The sequence below is a fragment of the Impatiens glandulifera genome, chromosome 3, assembly GCF_907164915.1.
Source record: "Impatiens glandulifera chromosome 3, dImpGla2.1, whole genome shotgun sequence".
Taxonomy (NCBI): Eukaryota; Viridiplantae; Streptophyta; class Magnoliopsida; order Ericales; family Balsaminaceae; genus Impatiens; species Impatiens glandulifera.
In genome coordinates this window covers 14,341,244-14,353,846 of record NC_061864.1, presented here as the reverse complement: position 1 = coordinate 14,353,846, position 12,603 = coordinate 14,341,244, and the positions used below count along the sequence as shown (strand labels likewise).

The 12,603-nt window shown below is 30.7% G+C and overlaps 1 protein-coding gene across 2 annotated transcripts; it reads left to right on the top strand.

Annotated features, from left to right (window-relative positions):
- The first annotated feature begins 3,414 nt into the window (after positions 1 to 3,414).
- On the top strand, positions 3,415 to 11,048 carry LOC124931181 (nucleolar complex-associated protein 2). 2 transcript variants are annotated; one of them, XM_047471577.1, is made up of 13 exons: positions 3,415 to 3,588; positions 3,680 to 3,799; positions 4,895 to 4,949; positions 5,250 to 5,358; positions 5,484 to 5,538; positions 5,649 to 5,725; positions 6,712 to 6,780; positions 8,329 to 8,859; positions 9,303 to 9,602; positions 9,694 to 10,017; positions 10,104 to 10,310; positions 10,549 to 10,638; positions 10,711 to 11,048. In XM_047471577.1, the coding sequence occupies exons 2-13, from the start codon at positions 3,691 to 3,693 to the stop codon at positions 10,807 to 10,809; spliced, it is 2,025 nt and encodes a 674-aa protein (XP_047327533.1). In that variant the 5' UTR covers positions 3,415 to 3,588; positions 3,680 to 3,690; the 3' UTR covers positions 10,810 to 11,048. The 2 variants fall into 2 exon arrangements, with proteins under 2 accessions (XP_047327533.1, XP_047327534.1); XM_047471578.1 differs by having other exon boundaries at positions 3,418 to 3,570.
- Positions 11,049 to 12,603: the final 1,555 nt, after the last annotated feature.

Genomic DNA, 12,603 nt, shown 5'->3' with positions numbered 1-12,603 from the left:
TTGAAGTTAAATAATAATAAATATTACTTAGTTTAGACTTAATTACTAAAAAATTCTCATTCTTTTCAATTTTTTCAGTTTCCTTAAACAATTCAAGTTCATCATGAGTGTTCGCATCAACCACTGTTTCACCTCCCAAAGAGGTAAGATCTTTCCATAAATAATTTTTTTTTATTTTTAGCCAATCATTCATGCACACTAATATCTTCACCATTTTAGGAATCAAACTACTCTTAAAACGATTCATTGTCCTTCTCAAGGATGCAAAAAACGGGATTAATCCGCGATTAATCGGAAATCGAAAAAAAACGTTTCGTTTTTCTAAAAATCGGTCAACGGTCAACCCGATTAAATTGGGTTTGACCCGATAGTTTAAGGGCTTATTTCAAAATAATCCCTTACTTGAAAGGGCTTATTTCAAATCATCAATCTCTTGAAAACTCACTCTTTAGGTTACTCTACCATTTCACCGCAGCGTCTGCGACTCGTCGACTGAGAGGAATCCACTAACCGTCACCTTCATTCTCTCGACTCAACCATTTCTCCGCCTCGCCGCCACCATCTTATCCGACTAATCTAATCGGACAGATTCATCTCCGCCGCATCAATTTCCACTTGCAACCGAGATCAATCGCAGGTGAGGGATCTGCTTCAAAGGCATCAACTGGTAAACCTGAATCGCAGGTGAGAAGAATTTGTATCGGAACCAGAAGACATTGATGAAAATAATGATGCTGAGTGTAGATGGGATGAAGATTGATGTGTTTGTGAATGTGTTTTAGACTTTTTAGACTTTAGTTTATAACTTTATATGCTTTTGGACGATAATTTTAGTATCCAACGTGACTCTGTATGAATTTGGGTGTGTTTTTATGAATGAAATTTACTAATTTAGTATTATTCTTAAAAAATAATGAGTTTAGGCTAAAAACGATTAATTCGATTAATTTCGATTAATCCCGATTAATCCAATTAATAATTAATCCGTGTGTCGATTAATGTCCGATTACCGATTACTGCAATCTTGGTCCTTCTACTCATTAACAACCCCTTAAGGATAGAAAATTTAGTTAATATTTTTTCAATCTCATATGCAAAATAGAAATGACATATATTTAATAATATCTACGATCTCAATCTGTATTTACTTGAATGATGCTACAAATCTCCATCAAAGTGGTTATTTTTTTATAATTGAATAAAAGCGAGGAGCTTTAGCTTTACTGAGTTTACGAAGTTCAGGAGCGACAGCAAAAGCAATAAAAAACCCAATATAGAATATTATTTCCAGTGCCATAGGATATGATTGATTAGCTAATGTTTCAAAATTTAATACAGTATAATTATATTTTAAATTTATTTCTTTTATTATATATAAATATTAAGAGATAGGATAAAGAGCGAGAAAAATGTAAAAAAAAAACCGTAGGGAATGATATGCCATTCATGGAGTGAATTGAAAAGTTATAGAAGAGATAATTTTAATTTATAAATATTATTTCGACATATCCCGATATGAAAAAAATATGAAAATTTAATATATTTATCGTATCAATAATTTCGGTATTAGTACCATACCTTAACTTTTTTCGGTATACCTTAAAAAATGATATTTTCGATATATTATGAATAACGGTACGATATTTTTGATATACCGATAATATTGGTAATTTTTTCCACCCACCCTTAATTGTAAGGTGTCACTAGTTTCTTATATTGAAAAAACATTATTAAGTTTTTTGAGTTTTTTATTTATTAAATTATTATAATATTTATTTTATATTTTATAAAAATAAATAAAATATTTAATATTTAAATTAATAAATTGAGGGACTTAATAATTAAATTAAATATAATATGATTGATGAGTTTTTGATGAAAAAAACATGATTATATAGACTAATACAATTCAGCATTATTGACAATTATCTCAAATTTAAAATAAAAATCTTTTCAGCCAAGTAAAGTCAATGTATTCTCAATTTTTTTTTGAAGTTTTATATTTTTTTATAAATAATACTGATAAATAGTTCAATAGATTATATATATATATATATATATATATATATATATATATATATATATATATATATATATATATATATATATATTAAAAAAAAGTATGTATATTAAAAATAAAAATAAAAATCGTTTAAACACAAAGATAAAAAAAATAAAATGAAAAGAAAAGAAAAAAACGGTACTCAAAGTTATCGAGCTTCTAAATCCTTAAGAATGACAATTAACTTACCGATAGACTCTATTGTTTTTTTTGAACGAATCTCAAAAAACGTAATAATAAAAAATATTATAAATAATACGCATTAGATGATTACGATAATTTCTCTTTAACTAGATAGTCCACCAACAATAATTAGAAAGTAATCCAAATATATAGATCTCTCGTATCAATCTAAACTTTTCAGTAACTATCAAAAGACTCGGACATCACCTAATAAATCACAGTAATACTCCATAAAAAACTTCAAATACTAGTCACCCCTCGTAATACAAAATTAAGTGAATTGTCGATTCAACTATTTTGTGACACATACAATTACCTAATACAACATTTTTTCATACACATATTATCTATAAGAATTTCACTAAATAACTATCTTACATGCAATATATTATATTATAAATATATTTAATTAAACTCATTTGATATGAATTTTTAGGATTATTTGTTGTAATGTACAATATATCCAATTCAACTTAAGAAAGACATTTTATTTTTGAGTTTGAATTTGAGTATCTTATACAAGATAAAAAAAAAAAAAGCCAGATATTTTGAGAATACTAATCTTTTGAGAGAAAAAAATAAGAGCTAAGATATTTTGTTTTTGGATCTTATTTATCTTTTTTAGCCTTTACTTTAGCAAAATAAAAAATATTCCATAAACGAATTAATTCACTCACATATCAAGAACAAGATTGCACATTTCATCCTAACGGTGACGAATATTGAAATTAGATCTAACACGATTTCAAATAGAAAAATTTCACGTACAATATCTTTACTCCTACATCTCTTAAGTCTTTAACCCTTCATTCAACTATATAATATTTTTCGATATTTTAACATTTGTTCTATTGTAAACCCTTCTTTATATTTAAGTTACCTTAATGAGTTTTATTTAATTTTTATAATATCTTATATTTATATTACTTTCTCTATTTAATTTTAAAATATATATTTTAAAATTTTGTTACCTAATATATTATTTAATTAAAATATGAAAGACATTTAAATATAAAAATTGGTTCAAAACAAATACTGTAGGTAAATTCGAAAAAGTTTTTCTGCTATCATGACTTATTAATACATAATTATAATATTTAAAACATTATTAATATAAATAAAATTTATTGTTTGAAATAAGCTAATAGGTATAACATTCATATCCAAGGCCCAAGCTGCCGCCTTCCTTCCCTTCTCTATACCTCTGCCCCAATTCGGCGCAAGACAAGAATCGTTCTTACTATCGTACAGTAAGCATCTGGGTGGAGTCTCTTTGAATACGGTGAACTTGGGACCATTATCAGGCGCCGCAAAATCCAGTAGAGGTTTGCACTGAACAGAAACTATGACTATTCTTGAGCTTATTTGTGTATATATCTATGAAACTAGAGGATTGAATCGATTCTGAGTTATCTCCTTCTGTATGTTTATCAGGGTTGTTGATAATGGGAAAGCTCGGGAAGAAGGCAAGGAAGTTTTCTAAGAAGAATCTTCAGTCTGTTCTTAAGAAGCAGCGAAAGACTAAAGTTTTCTTTAAGAAGAAATCCCATTCAAGTTAGTACCTTTCTTTTTGTCTCGATTCCATTTGTGATATGTTCATTTTTTGTTGGGTATTCATTTGTTTCTTCAGTCTGTTCATGAATATGGAAACAAGTTACTTAATTGTGTAGGAATTTACTTGGAACTATAGGATGATTTAATATATAGCTGTCAAGGGACAACCCACTTGTGTCAGAACTCTAATATAGGACCAAAAATAGTGGGTTCGATTCTTTTTCTAGTGCTGGGGGATTGTTCTCCCAATTTGTAAAGCTGAATTGAATCCAGATAGTGGGTTAACCCATATTGGTTTACATGTTTGAAAAAACTTGGTTTATCTATGAATTCTATTTACTCTTGAGTGAAGATGCTCATGTTGACTCTGTGGTTTGAAATGAACAATCTCTTACATTCTTAAAGGAGTTAGTTCAATTGACTGTTTCACTTACTTTGAGATATCCATGTCCAGACAACTTGTATTCTCTAACGTTTGTTTAAAATTTGCATTCAGCTTGAAAGTATTTTTAAACTTCATTTTTGTGAAAATTAGTTTGCAAGTTCATGCTAAGATAAAAGGCACATCACTTTGTGCTTCTTATGTCTTGGCATGTTTGATAAGATTAAAATTCAGGATGTCTTTAAATATTATTAAGCTGATGAAGTATTCAACATTATGCAAAGTTGGTTTAACTCTTTTTAATGATTTGCGGTATTAAGCAGATGAAGTAGTATTTTGAAAATTGATTTGTTTTCAACTATTTATAATAATTTAAGCTATTGCATTAACTTTGTTACTAAACTGACTTGGAGCATTCAACTATTTAGATTATGGAGTGAATATAATTCTCAAATAGAGCCATAGAACCTTAGTCTTCATTTTATCCATTTACACTGTTAACTCTGGGATCTGGTCCTCTTTCTATTAGTAAAATGAGAATTGAACTTAAACATGTATGCTTTGAAGTCATAGTTGTGCATTCTTGTGTTAAGTTTCCTTTTTATTGATTCTGCTGATTAACACTTCATTCCGCAGGATTTCATTTTAACCTTCTTAAGAAATTGTTAGTATCATGGATGATAAATCTCTGACTGTTGATTTTTTTACTGCAGAAGAACAACACATTGTTGACAAACCATTGCAAGATACGCTGCCCTCAAATGGCAGGTCAGTTTGCAAACTTACTGGTCATCTCTTATTATTTTACATGTCTCATGCTGTTTCGTGTTCAAGTTACCAAGACAATATTTGTAGAAATACACTACCTAATATAAGTTATTTCTTTAGTATGATATATTTTTGGATTTGATGAAATGTTTGTCCTTATTTAGTACATGTGCTTCTTTCCACATTTTCTTTGTTTTTAATGAAGACGTATAAGCTAGAATTTAGAGCAATGCTTTTATTTTCTTATTGGCCTATTTATGGTTTATTTTTTCACTGTTTAAATTACCTCGTTGTTTGTAGAGATTCTGTAGGTGAAGCCTTCGAGGATATTTCTCTTGATGCCATATTCCCTGAAAACTATGAAGATCTCGATGCTGATGCATCTGAGAGTGATGGATTTCTTTCTGAGGTCCGGATATATACTTTTAAAGCATCACCCTTTTCATATGTTTACTTCTTGTTTCTTTTCTTAGCTAAACACATGTATTTACTGTTGGGTATTTCTTCATTGTCTGTATCCTGTTTGTATATCAGGAATCAGATGATGAACAAATATCAAAGAATGAGGGCGTGATCTCTTTTGATGTTGGTAAATGTTGATGCGATTTTAATATTTCTCTTTTGGTCTGTGGGGAAGTTTTTAAGTATATTTTCAAAATTACTGGTGAACCTTGTGATCAAATAACCTTAATGTTGCAGTCCAATCAACATTGAACAAGAATGCTTATGAAGAACTGGCTATGCAAAAGAAAAAATTGACCAAGTTGAAGGAAAAGGTAAAAATCTACTTGATAGTATGGTGAATAAAATCTGTCTTATCTGCATCATCATGAGGTGAATTTTCAATTGAGATATGAAGAAGAGGGAGAAACGTAATTTTACTTGTTCATACTTTTTTTTTCTTGATGTATCAACTATCAAATGAGGGTGTGCAAGTTATTTAATTTTTTCACTGCTGTCGCCTAACCCCAATTTTCAGTTTTACTGTTGATTTGTGAAATTGTACGTATTTGTTGTAAATGAACTCATGCCATCTTTACGTTTGGTCGTTATTTATAAAAGTTTTAATGGTCAAAAAAATCTGATTTATTACTTTGCTTGTGCGGCTCATGCCATAAAATCATAAAATGTGAGGTTCATGAAAAAGATACATACTCCATCCATTCCGTTCATTTTAATACTGACTTTGAGCAGAGATTTAGGTAAGAAAATACAGAAAATTTATGACCAAATATCCAATATTATTATTACTTTATTTTATGTAAAAGCATATTTGAGGAATGTTGTGGTAAATGTTATTATTAAAAAAATGTTGTTCATGTGAAGGAAACAATAGTTGATTTCAGTGAAAGATGTGATTATAAGGTAAACGCCATTCTTTATTCGACAAGAGAAAAAATAAACATAAATATGGGACCAAAGGAGTATGTTCTTTGTTTAGAAGTTTTATTAATCAGTTAAAAGGCATGATTTACTTCTTAATTGATCGTTGTAATGGTTTACATTCTTGAGTTCTTGGATTTGTATTGAGGTTTGATGATACATGATATATGCAATTTGTAACACAAAATTAGAAGATGCTAAATTGCCTCATTCAGTCTCTGAGTACAGTCACTTCATGTCTCAATTCTGTTTCTCTTCTAGATTATGTGCATAGATGTGTATTCTTCTCTTACTAGTATCCTAGCTATCCAGATATATGTTTCATGCAATAGAAAACCATTTGGAATTTATTTTTGTACTGAAAAACGAGATTTTGCAGGACGCAGAATTTACTAAATTCTTGGCTAGCTACAACAAAGGTCTTGAGGAGCTTGAAGATGACGGCATGGTAAGCTACATACCCTGAACTGTCTCTATTGACAAATTTGCTATATTAAGCAATGATGTGGAATTTTCCAAGGTTACATCAATTGAAATTGCAAATGTATGTTTAAGTAAAGGTAGTCTAGCTTAACTAAGTTTGCATATGCTATAGCACTTGCCTGGGAGGGAAAAGTTACGGCATTGGAAGAATCAAGGGCTTCATGCTTTTGCTTCTACTAGGATAAGAGGGTTTTGTATGGGATGAGAATTCTTTGATCTTATTGGCATCTAACACTTCTATTTGTTTTTCCCCCACCCCTTCTTTGTAATGTTCAAATGCTGCCTCTTTTTTTTCCAATAAAAAGTTGACATTTTCAAAAAGAAAAAAACTTGCCTGATTGGCAGATGTTAGTGTTTGGGCTGTTTAAAAAATCATGTCAATGTCGTATAGTTACACTACGAAGTAGTCTTTTAAACTCACTGTTTCAAAGAAAATTATGAGCTCCTATCTATTTGATATTTTAGCAGCAACAAAAGCATTTAGACCCTTAGAAAACTGAGAGTATTTTATTGTTGTAATATTTATATATATTCTAAGCTTTAATGTTTATTATAAGTCCAGGCTACCAAGGATGAATGTAGTGGAAGGGGTATCACTCAATCCTAAATCTAAAGCTATGACTTAACAATGAAGCAAGTGAATGAATATGATTATTACAAGATTTCTGATTAGATGGGAGTTTATAGGCTAAAAGGAGCATATTTTGATGTTTCAAATCTCAATTTTTGAATGAAGTTTCTCAGATATGTCAACATAAAGTATGCTAATTAATTTTCAAATCAAATTAAAACACTAAGATACAACATAAAAAATTAAGATTTTGCCTTTTGTTCTCCTGTTCAATATGAACACCCCAAGTCGAAGTCTGATCTAATATCATAGCTAATCCAATCAATGCTGATGTCGAAGTCTGATCTAATCCACAAAATTAAACTAAGTCAACAATTTTCTCTGATAGAGATGCAGCAAGTCCATTTTTTGACAAATAAAGATGATTGCATTTAAATTTTGTAGCTAGTCCTCGATTTTCATTTAGAAAAGAACCTCTAGTCTAGTCTTGTTTTCATTTCATCAGCTTGTAATAAGCAAGGCAGCTAAGCAGTTCCCATCATCTGCTTCCTTGCCATTTTCTTTTTTGATGTACATCCTTTAATCACTTGTAATCCTGAACAATGTTTTGTTACCCATGTAATTCTGAATCATATAACTCACTAAAACATGTACGCACATGTATTTTCCTTGTAGTATGGTAGTGTCCCTCATCAGTGTAGTTCATATGATGTGTAAACCATCAATGAGGTTCTTGGAAAAGGTACAATAACTAAGTTGATTGACCTAACAGAAGCTATAAAGTATGGTACTGATGATGTAACTTGGCTTGTATTCTGATGTTGATTGAACTTAAAAAGTTTTCACATATGTCATCATCCAGTGAGCTCAACTCAAGAGTAGTTTTGATTCTTACTTTTACCCTAGTTGCAGTGTGTCATCAGAATTTCTTTCATGTAACAGGACTCTGAAGAAGATGAAGCAAATAATAAAAGGGCAGGCCTATTAATCGAGGATAATTCCATCAGTACCCAGGGGAAAGTGTTAACAACTTCTCTGATTGATTCCTTGAGTCAACGAATAAGGAAGGAACATGATGAGTCTGCCCTTGTTTCCCTGTTGAATGGGTATGGAGCTGCATGCCATTATGGAACAGAATCATTTGGCAGTGGCAACACTATCTCCTACCCAAGAATTCAGAATAGTGAGGCTTTCTCCAGCATATTGATTTTGATGCTTCAAGAAGCTGATAACATATTTCGAGGACTGCTGAAAATATCATCTTCCAATTGCAAGAAAGAGACCATTTTGGAACTGAAGAATACTTCCAAGTGGAAAAAACTGAGGCCATTAATCAAGTCATACTTGCGAAGTACTTTACTTCTTCTGGATCAGGTTACTGATTCAGATATGTTGACATTTGTGCTAAGCCGACTGCAATCTTCTGTAGTGTTTTTTTCCGACTTTCCTGGTTTATTACGCAGACTTATTAAGGTATTATTTTTTATTATCAGGCGATTGGACTTGTGCTTTTTTAAATGTAAATCTTGTTTAATCCTTAAGTTATGATTTTTATTGACAATAGATAGGATAGGACCTACCTTATCCTTGTATAAATATCCCAGAAAGCATCCTCACAATTTTTTGCATGCTATCCATATTATATTCAAATGCTTATGCGGATCTAATTTCTTTGAATGAATTAGTTCACTCGAGGTTGCCAGTGTGTTTGACTGGACATTGTAATATTGACTTCATCCACTTGCCACTACTACTGCTGTTGCCATTGTCAAATGATCAAATGAGTTCTTCTGTAAAACCTTGATAAACAAGTTTAATTATACTCGTCTTGGCTTATTAGAGACAGATTGGTTTTTAGTTGGCCCTTTCTACGATCTATCTGCTAAATTAATTTTGTGAATGTTGCAATGATGCAGCTTGCTGTTCAGCTGTGGACGACAGGTGAAGAGGGTTTGTCTTCTTGTTCCTTTTCTATATTGAAGGAAGTGTCTGTTATATTCAGCTCAGAAAGCTATGAAACCTGTTTGGTGCTATCTTATAAAGCATATATGGCTCAAAGTAAAACTGTGGAGGTGGTAAATGTTAAACATATAGAATCCTTAAGGAACTCCCTTGTTAAGCTATACTCTTTGGATGTGTATAGATCATGTCCTAAGGCTGTAGTTTCTATTCGTCAACTATCCAAGATTCTGAAACAAGGTTTGCGTACAAAGAAGGTATGTAATATATTCAATTTTCTTTATGTTCTCATATTTTGTTGAATAAAATTACATTCTTTTCTGATTCTGTAAAACAATTTGTGTGCAGGAAGCACTTAAACAAATATGTAGCTGGGAGTATGTCAACTGTATCGATCTGTGGGTCAAGTTCATTTCAGAAAACATATCTGACTATGATCTTCAATTAATGTCTTACACTATGGTGAGGCTTATAAATGGAGTGGCTGGTCTCTTTCCGGGGGCAGTATATCTTCCTCTAAGACTCAAATGCATTCAATGGCTGAATCATCTCTCTAGATCTGGCGGTGTCTTTATCCCTGTTGTTTCATTGGTGTTGGATGTTCTCGAATATAAAACAGATAAGGAAGGCACGACATCTGGAAAGGCTATAGATTTCACTTCAGTTTTGAAGGTTAGATCTTCAAATTTACATTATCGTTGTTTTTTTCTCATGTACAATTGAATAAGAAAACTAATTTCAGATAAATCTGATTGCAGTTGCCAATGTATTTTCTAAAGTCTGGGAAATTTAAAGAGACATGTGTCCAATCTGCTATTGAATTGCTTGTGGCTCATTTTGCTCAGTGGAGCTACCACATTTCCTTCCCTGAGCTAGCAACTATTCCGCTCATTCGTTTGAGAGAGCTCCATGAAATGTCTACGAGTGAAAGTTCAAAGCGTGCAGTAAAGCGTCTGATTGATCATGTAAGGAGTTACCAAAGCTACCTTCTTCTCATTATTTGTTAGCTGACTTCTGTAGGATAGTTGAAAATTTCTATGGACCATGCATACATGGTTATAATGAGTTAGTTAGATATTGGTGGCTAGAACTTAAGCTGATCTCAATCAAAAGGGCATTAAATATCAATTAAAAGGAGCATTTATTAATATGTTTGATTGTTTTGTTTCAAATGATCCAGAAAATAATATGTTTCATGTGCAGGTGGAACAAAATGTTCAGTTTGTGCAGAAGAAAAGAGACGAAGTGGCCTTCTCTCCAAAAGACTATGAATCCGTAGAATCGTTTCCTCAGGTTAATATTGTGGTGCTTCATTATAATAGTTACACTTTGAATGTTTCTTGATTTCCTTACGTTGTTATGCAGATTGAGAAATCCAATCAGAAGAAACCTTTCGCCCAATATTATAAAAGCATCATGGAAAAGCCGTCAAAGTTTTCATGCGTAAATGGAAAGTCGAAGTAATTTTTACTTTCTACTATCCTACTGGCTTCATTTAACTAAACCCTATTATTGTTGTTTGCTTTATAGTCCCAAGTGTGTTAGTATTATCCTTTGCTACCAAGAGCCTTATTTTTGCAAACTTGTATTTTGTTAATTACTTAGTCCCAATCACAGTTTTGAAACTTGTATTTTGTTACTTTCTTCGTCTTAATCACAGTTTAAAATTAGTGATTCTTTTTCTGTTGGCTATAAGATTTTTTTTAGATAATGATTCAGATTATTTATATTTTCGATCTTGATTTAGATTATAGTGGAATTTTGTTATTGCCTATCCAAATTAGAATGTGTCTTTTGTTTCATTATGTATAAAGAATTCTTTTTCGGTTATTTTCTGGATCATTTGGAACAACAAAAAAATAGATTTTTTGGAATGATGATAGTCATAACTTATTTGGGGTTCTTATGCAACAGAAAATCTTAAGTCAAAAGAAGAATTTATTTTAAAAGAATATTATTATATAGATAATTAAATATAAATTAATTTAAAAATAATAATAAACAAATAACAATGAAAGAAGGTATAATTATATAATTTTTTTTTTAATTTAATAATAATTTGTTTTTGAAAATGTAAATATAAATTCTTTATTTTTGTAACATTAAAATAATTTATAAATTTAAAATTAAGTGGAATGATAGGCTCCTGAGTTAATTTGATTTTGAATATTTTTTTTTAAATATTTTTTTAAACCTTACCATTTATATCTTGTTAGTGTTAAAAGTTATATAAAATTTAACGATTTTCTAACGCCGTTAACTTATTATTTACTTGTCATTATATATATATAAATAAATGTCACTAATTTGATAACATGTCATTTTTTATTTGATGACATGTCATTTTTTTAACTAGTTAATATATATCGATATTATATATTGACATTGTTATATATTAGAAAGAAAACATTATAATATGAAGTAGTTCTTTGGTATTCTCAATCTTCACTTTTGTTTGCTCTACTCTGTAGTCTGTATCCACTAATGATTCTGACATCCTTCACTTGTTCACGATTTTTCGACTATTCTTTCCATGTAGTTTTAGTATCATGGGGTAACGGTGATTTAAGTCCTTTCAACATTGATCATAATGTGTTGGAGGTTGTACAACTTTTTAAAAGTTATGTACATATTGTTACTTTAACCTTGATGATGCACTAAACCAATTGCTCTTTGTGTTTTTTCTTTTCGGACAATTCTATTGAATTCAACTACTCATGTTTCTTCTCGGACAACACTATAAATCTCGTTTCTCGTATTCCTCCTCCTTCTCGGATAGTCATGTCGAATTCAACTGCTCATGTTTCTCCTTAGACAATTAGCATCGTTTTTTAACTAAAAAGTTGTTATTCACATGATTTTCGATTGACAATTAGTTAGTGACATTATCTAGGTAGACATTCATCTTTTGTCATAATTTATATATTTTTTTAAATCTCAATCTAACAAAATAATTTTGAATATATATAACTCATTGCATTAACTTAAAATTTTAATTAATTTGAAACTGACCTAGTATCTATCCATCAAATTAATTATTAAAGATAATTTTAAATAAAATATTAATAGTTCAAAACAAATAAATAAATAAACATAATAAAGGAGCTAGCTAAGCTAGTCCCCTAGGCCCATGAGCCATGCCTGCCAGGGGAGTAAGGCAAGCCAAAGGCTCAAGCCAGGTGGCAACAAGGAAGCCGAGCCAACCCAACACGTCTAGCCAAAAATAGAGATGGCAATGGGGCGGTTCGGGGAATGCAT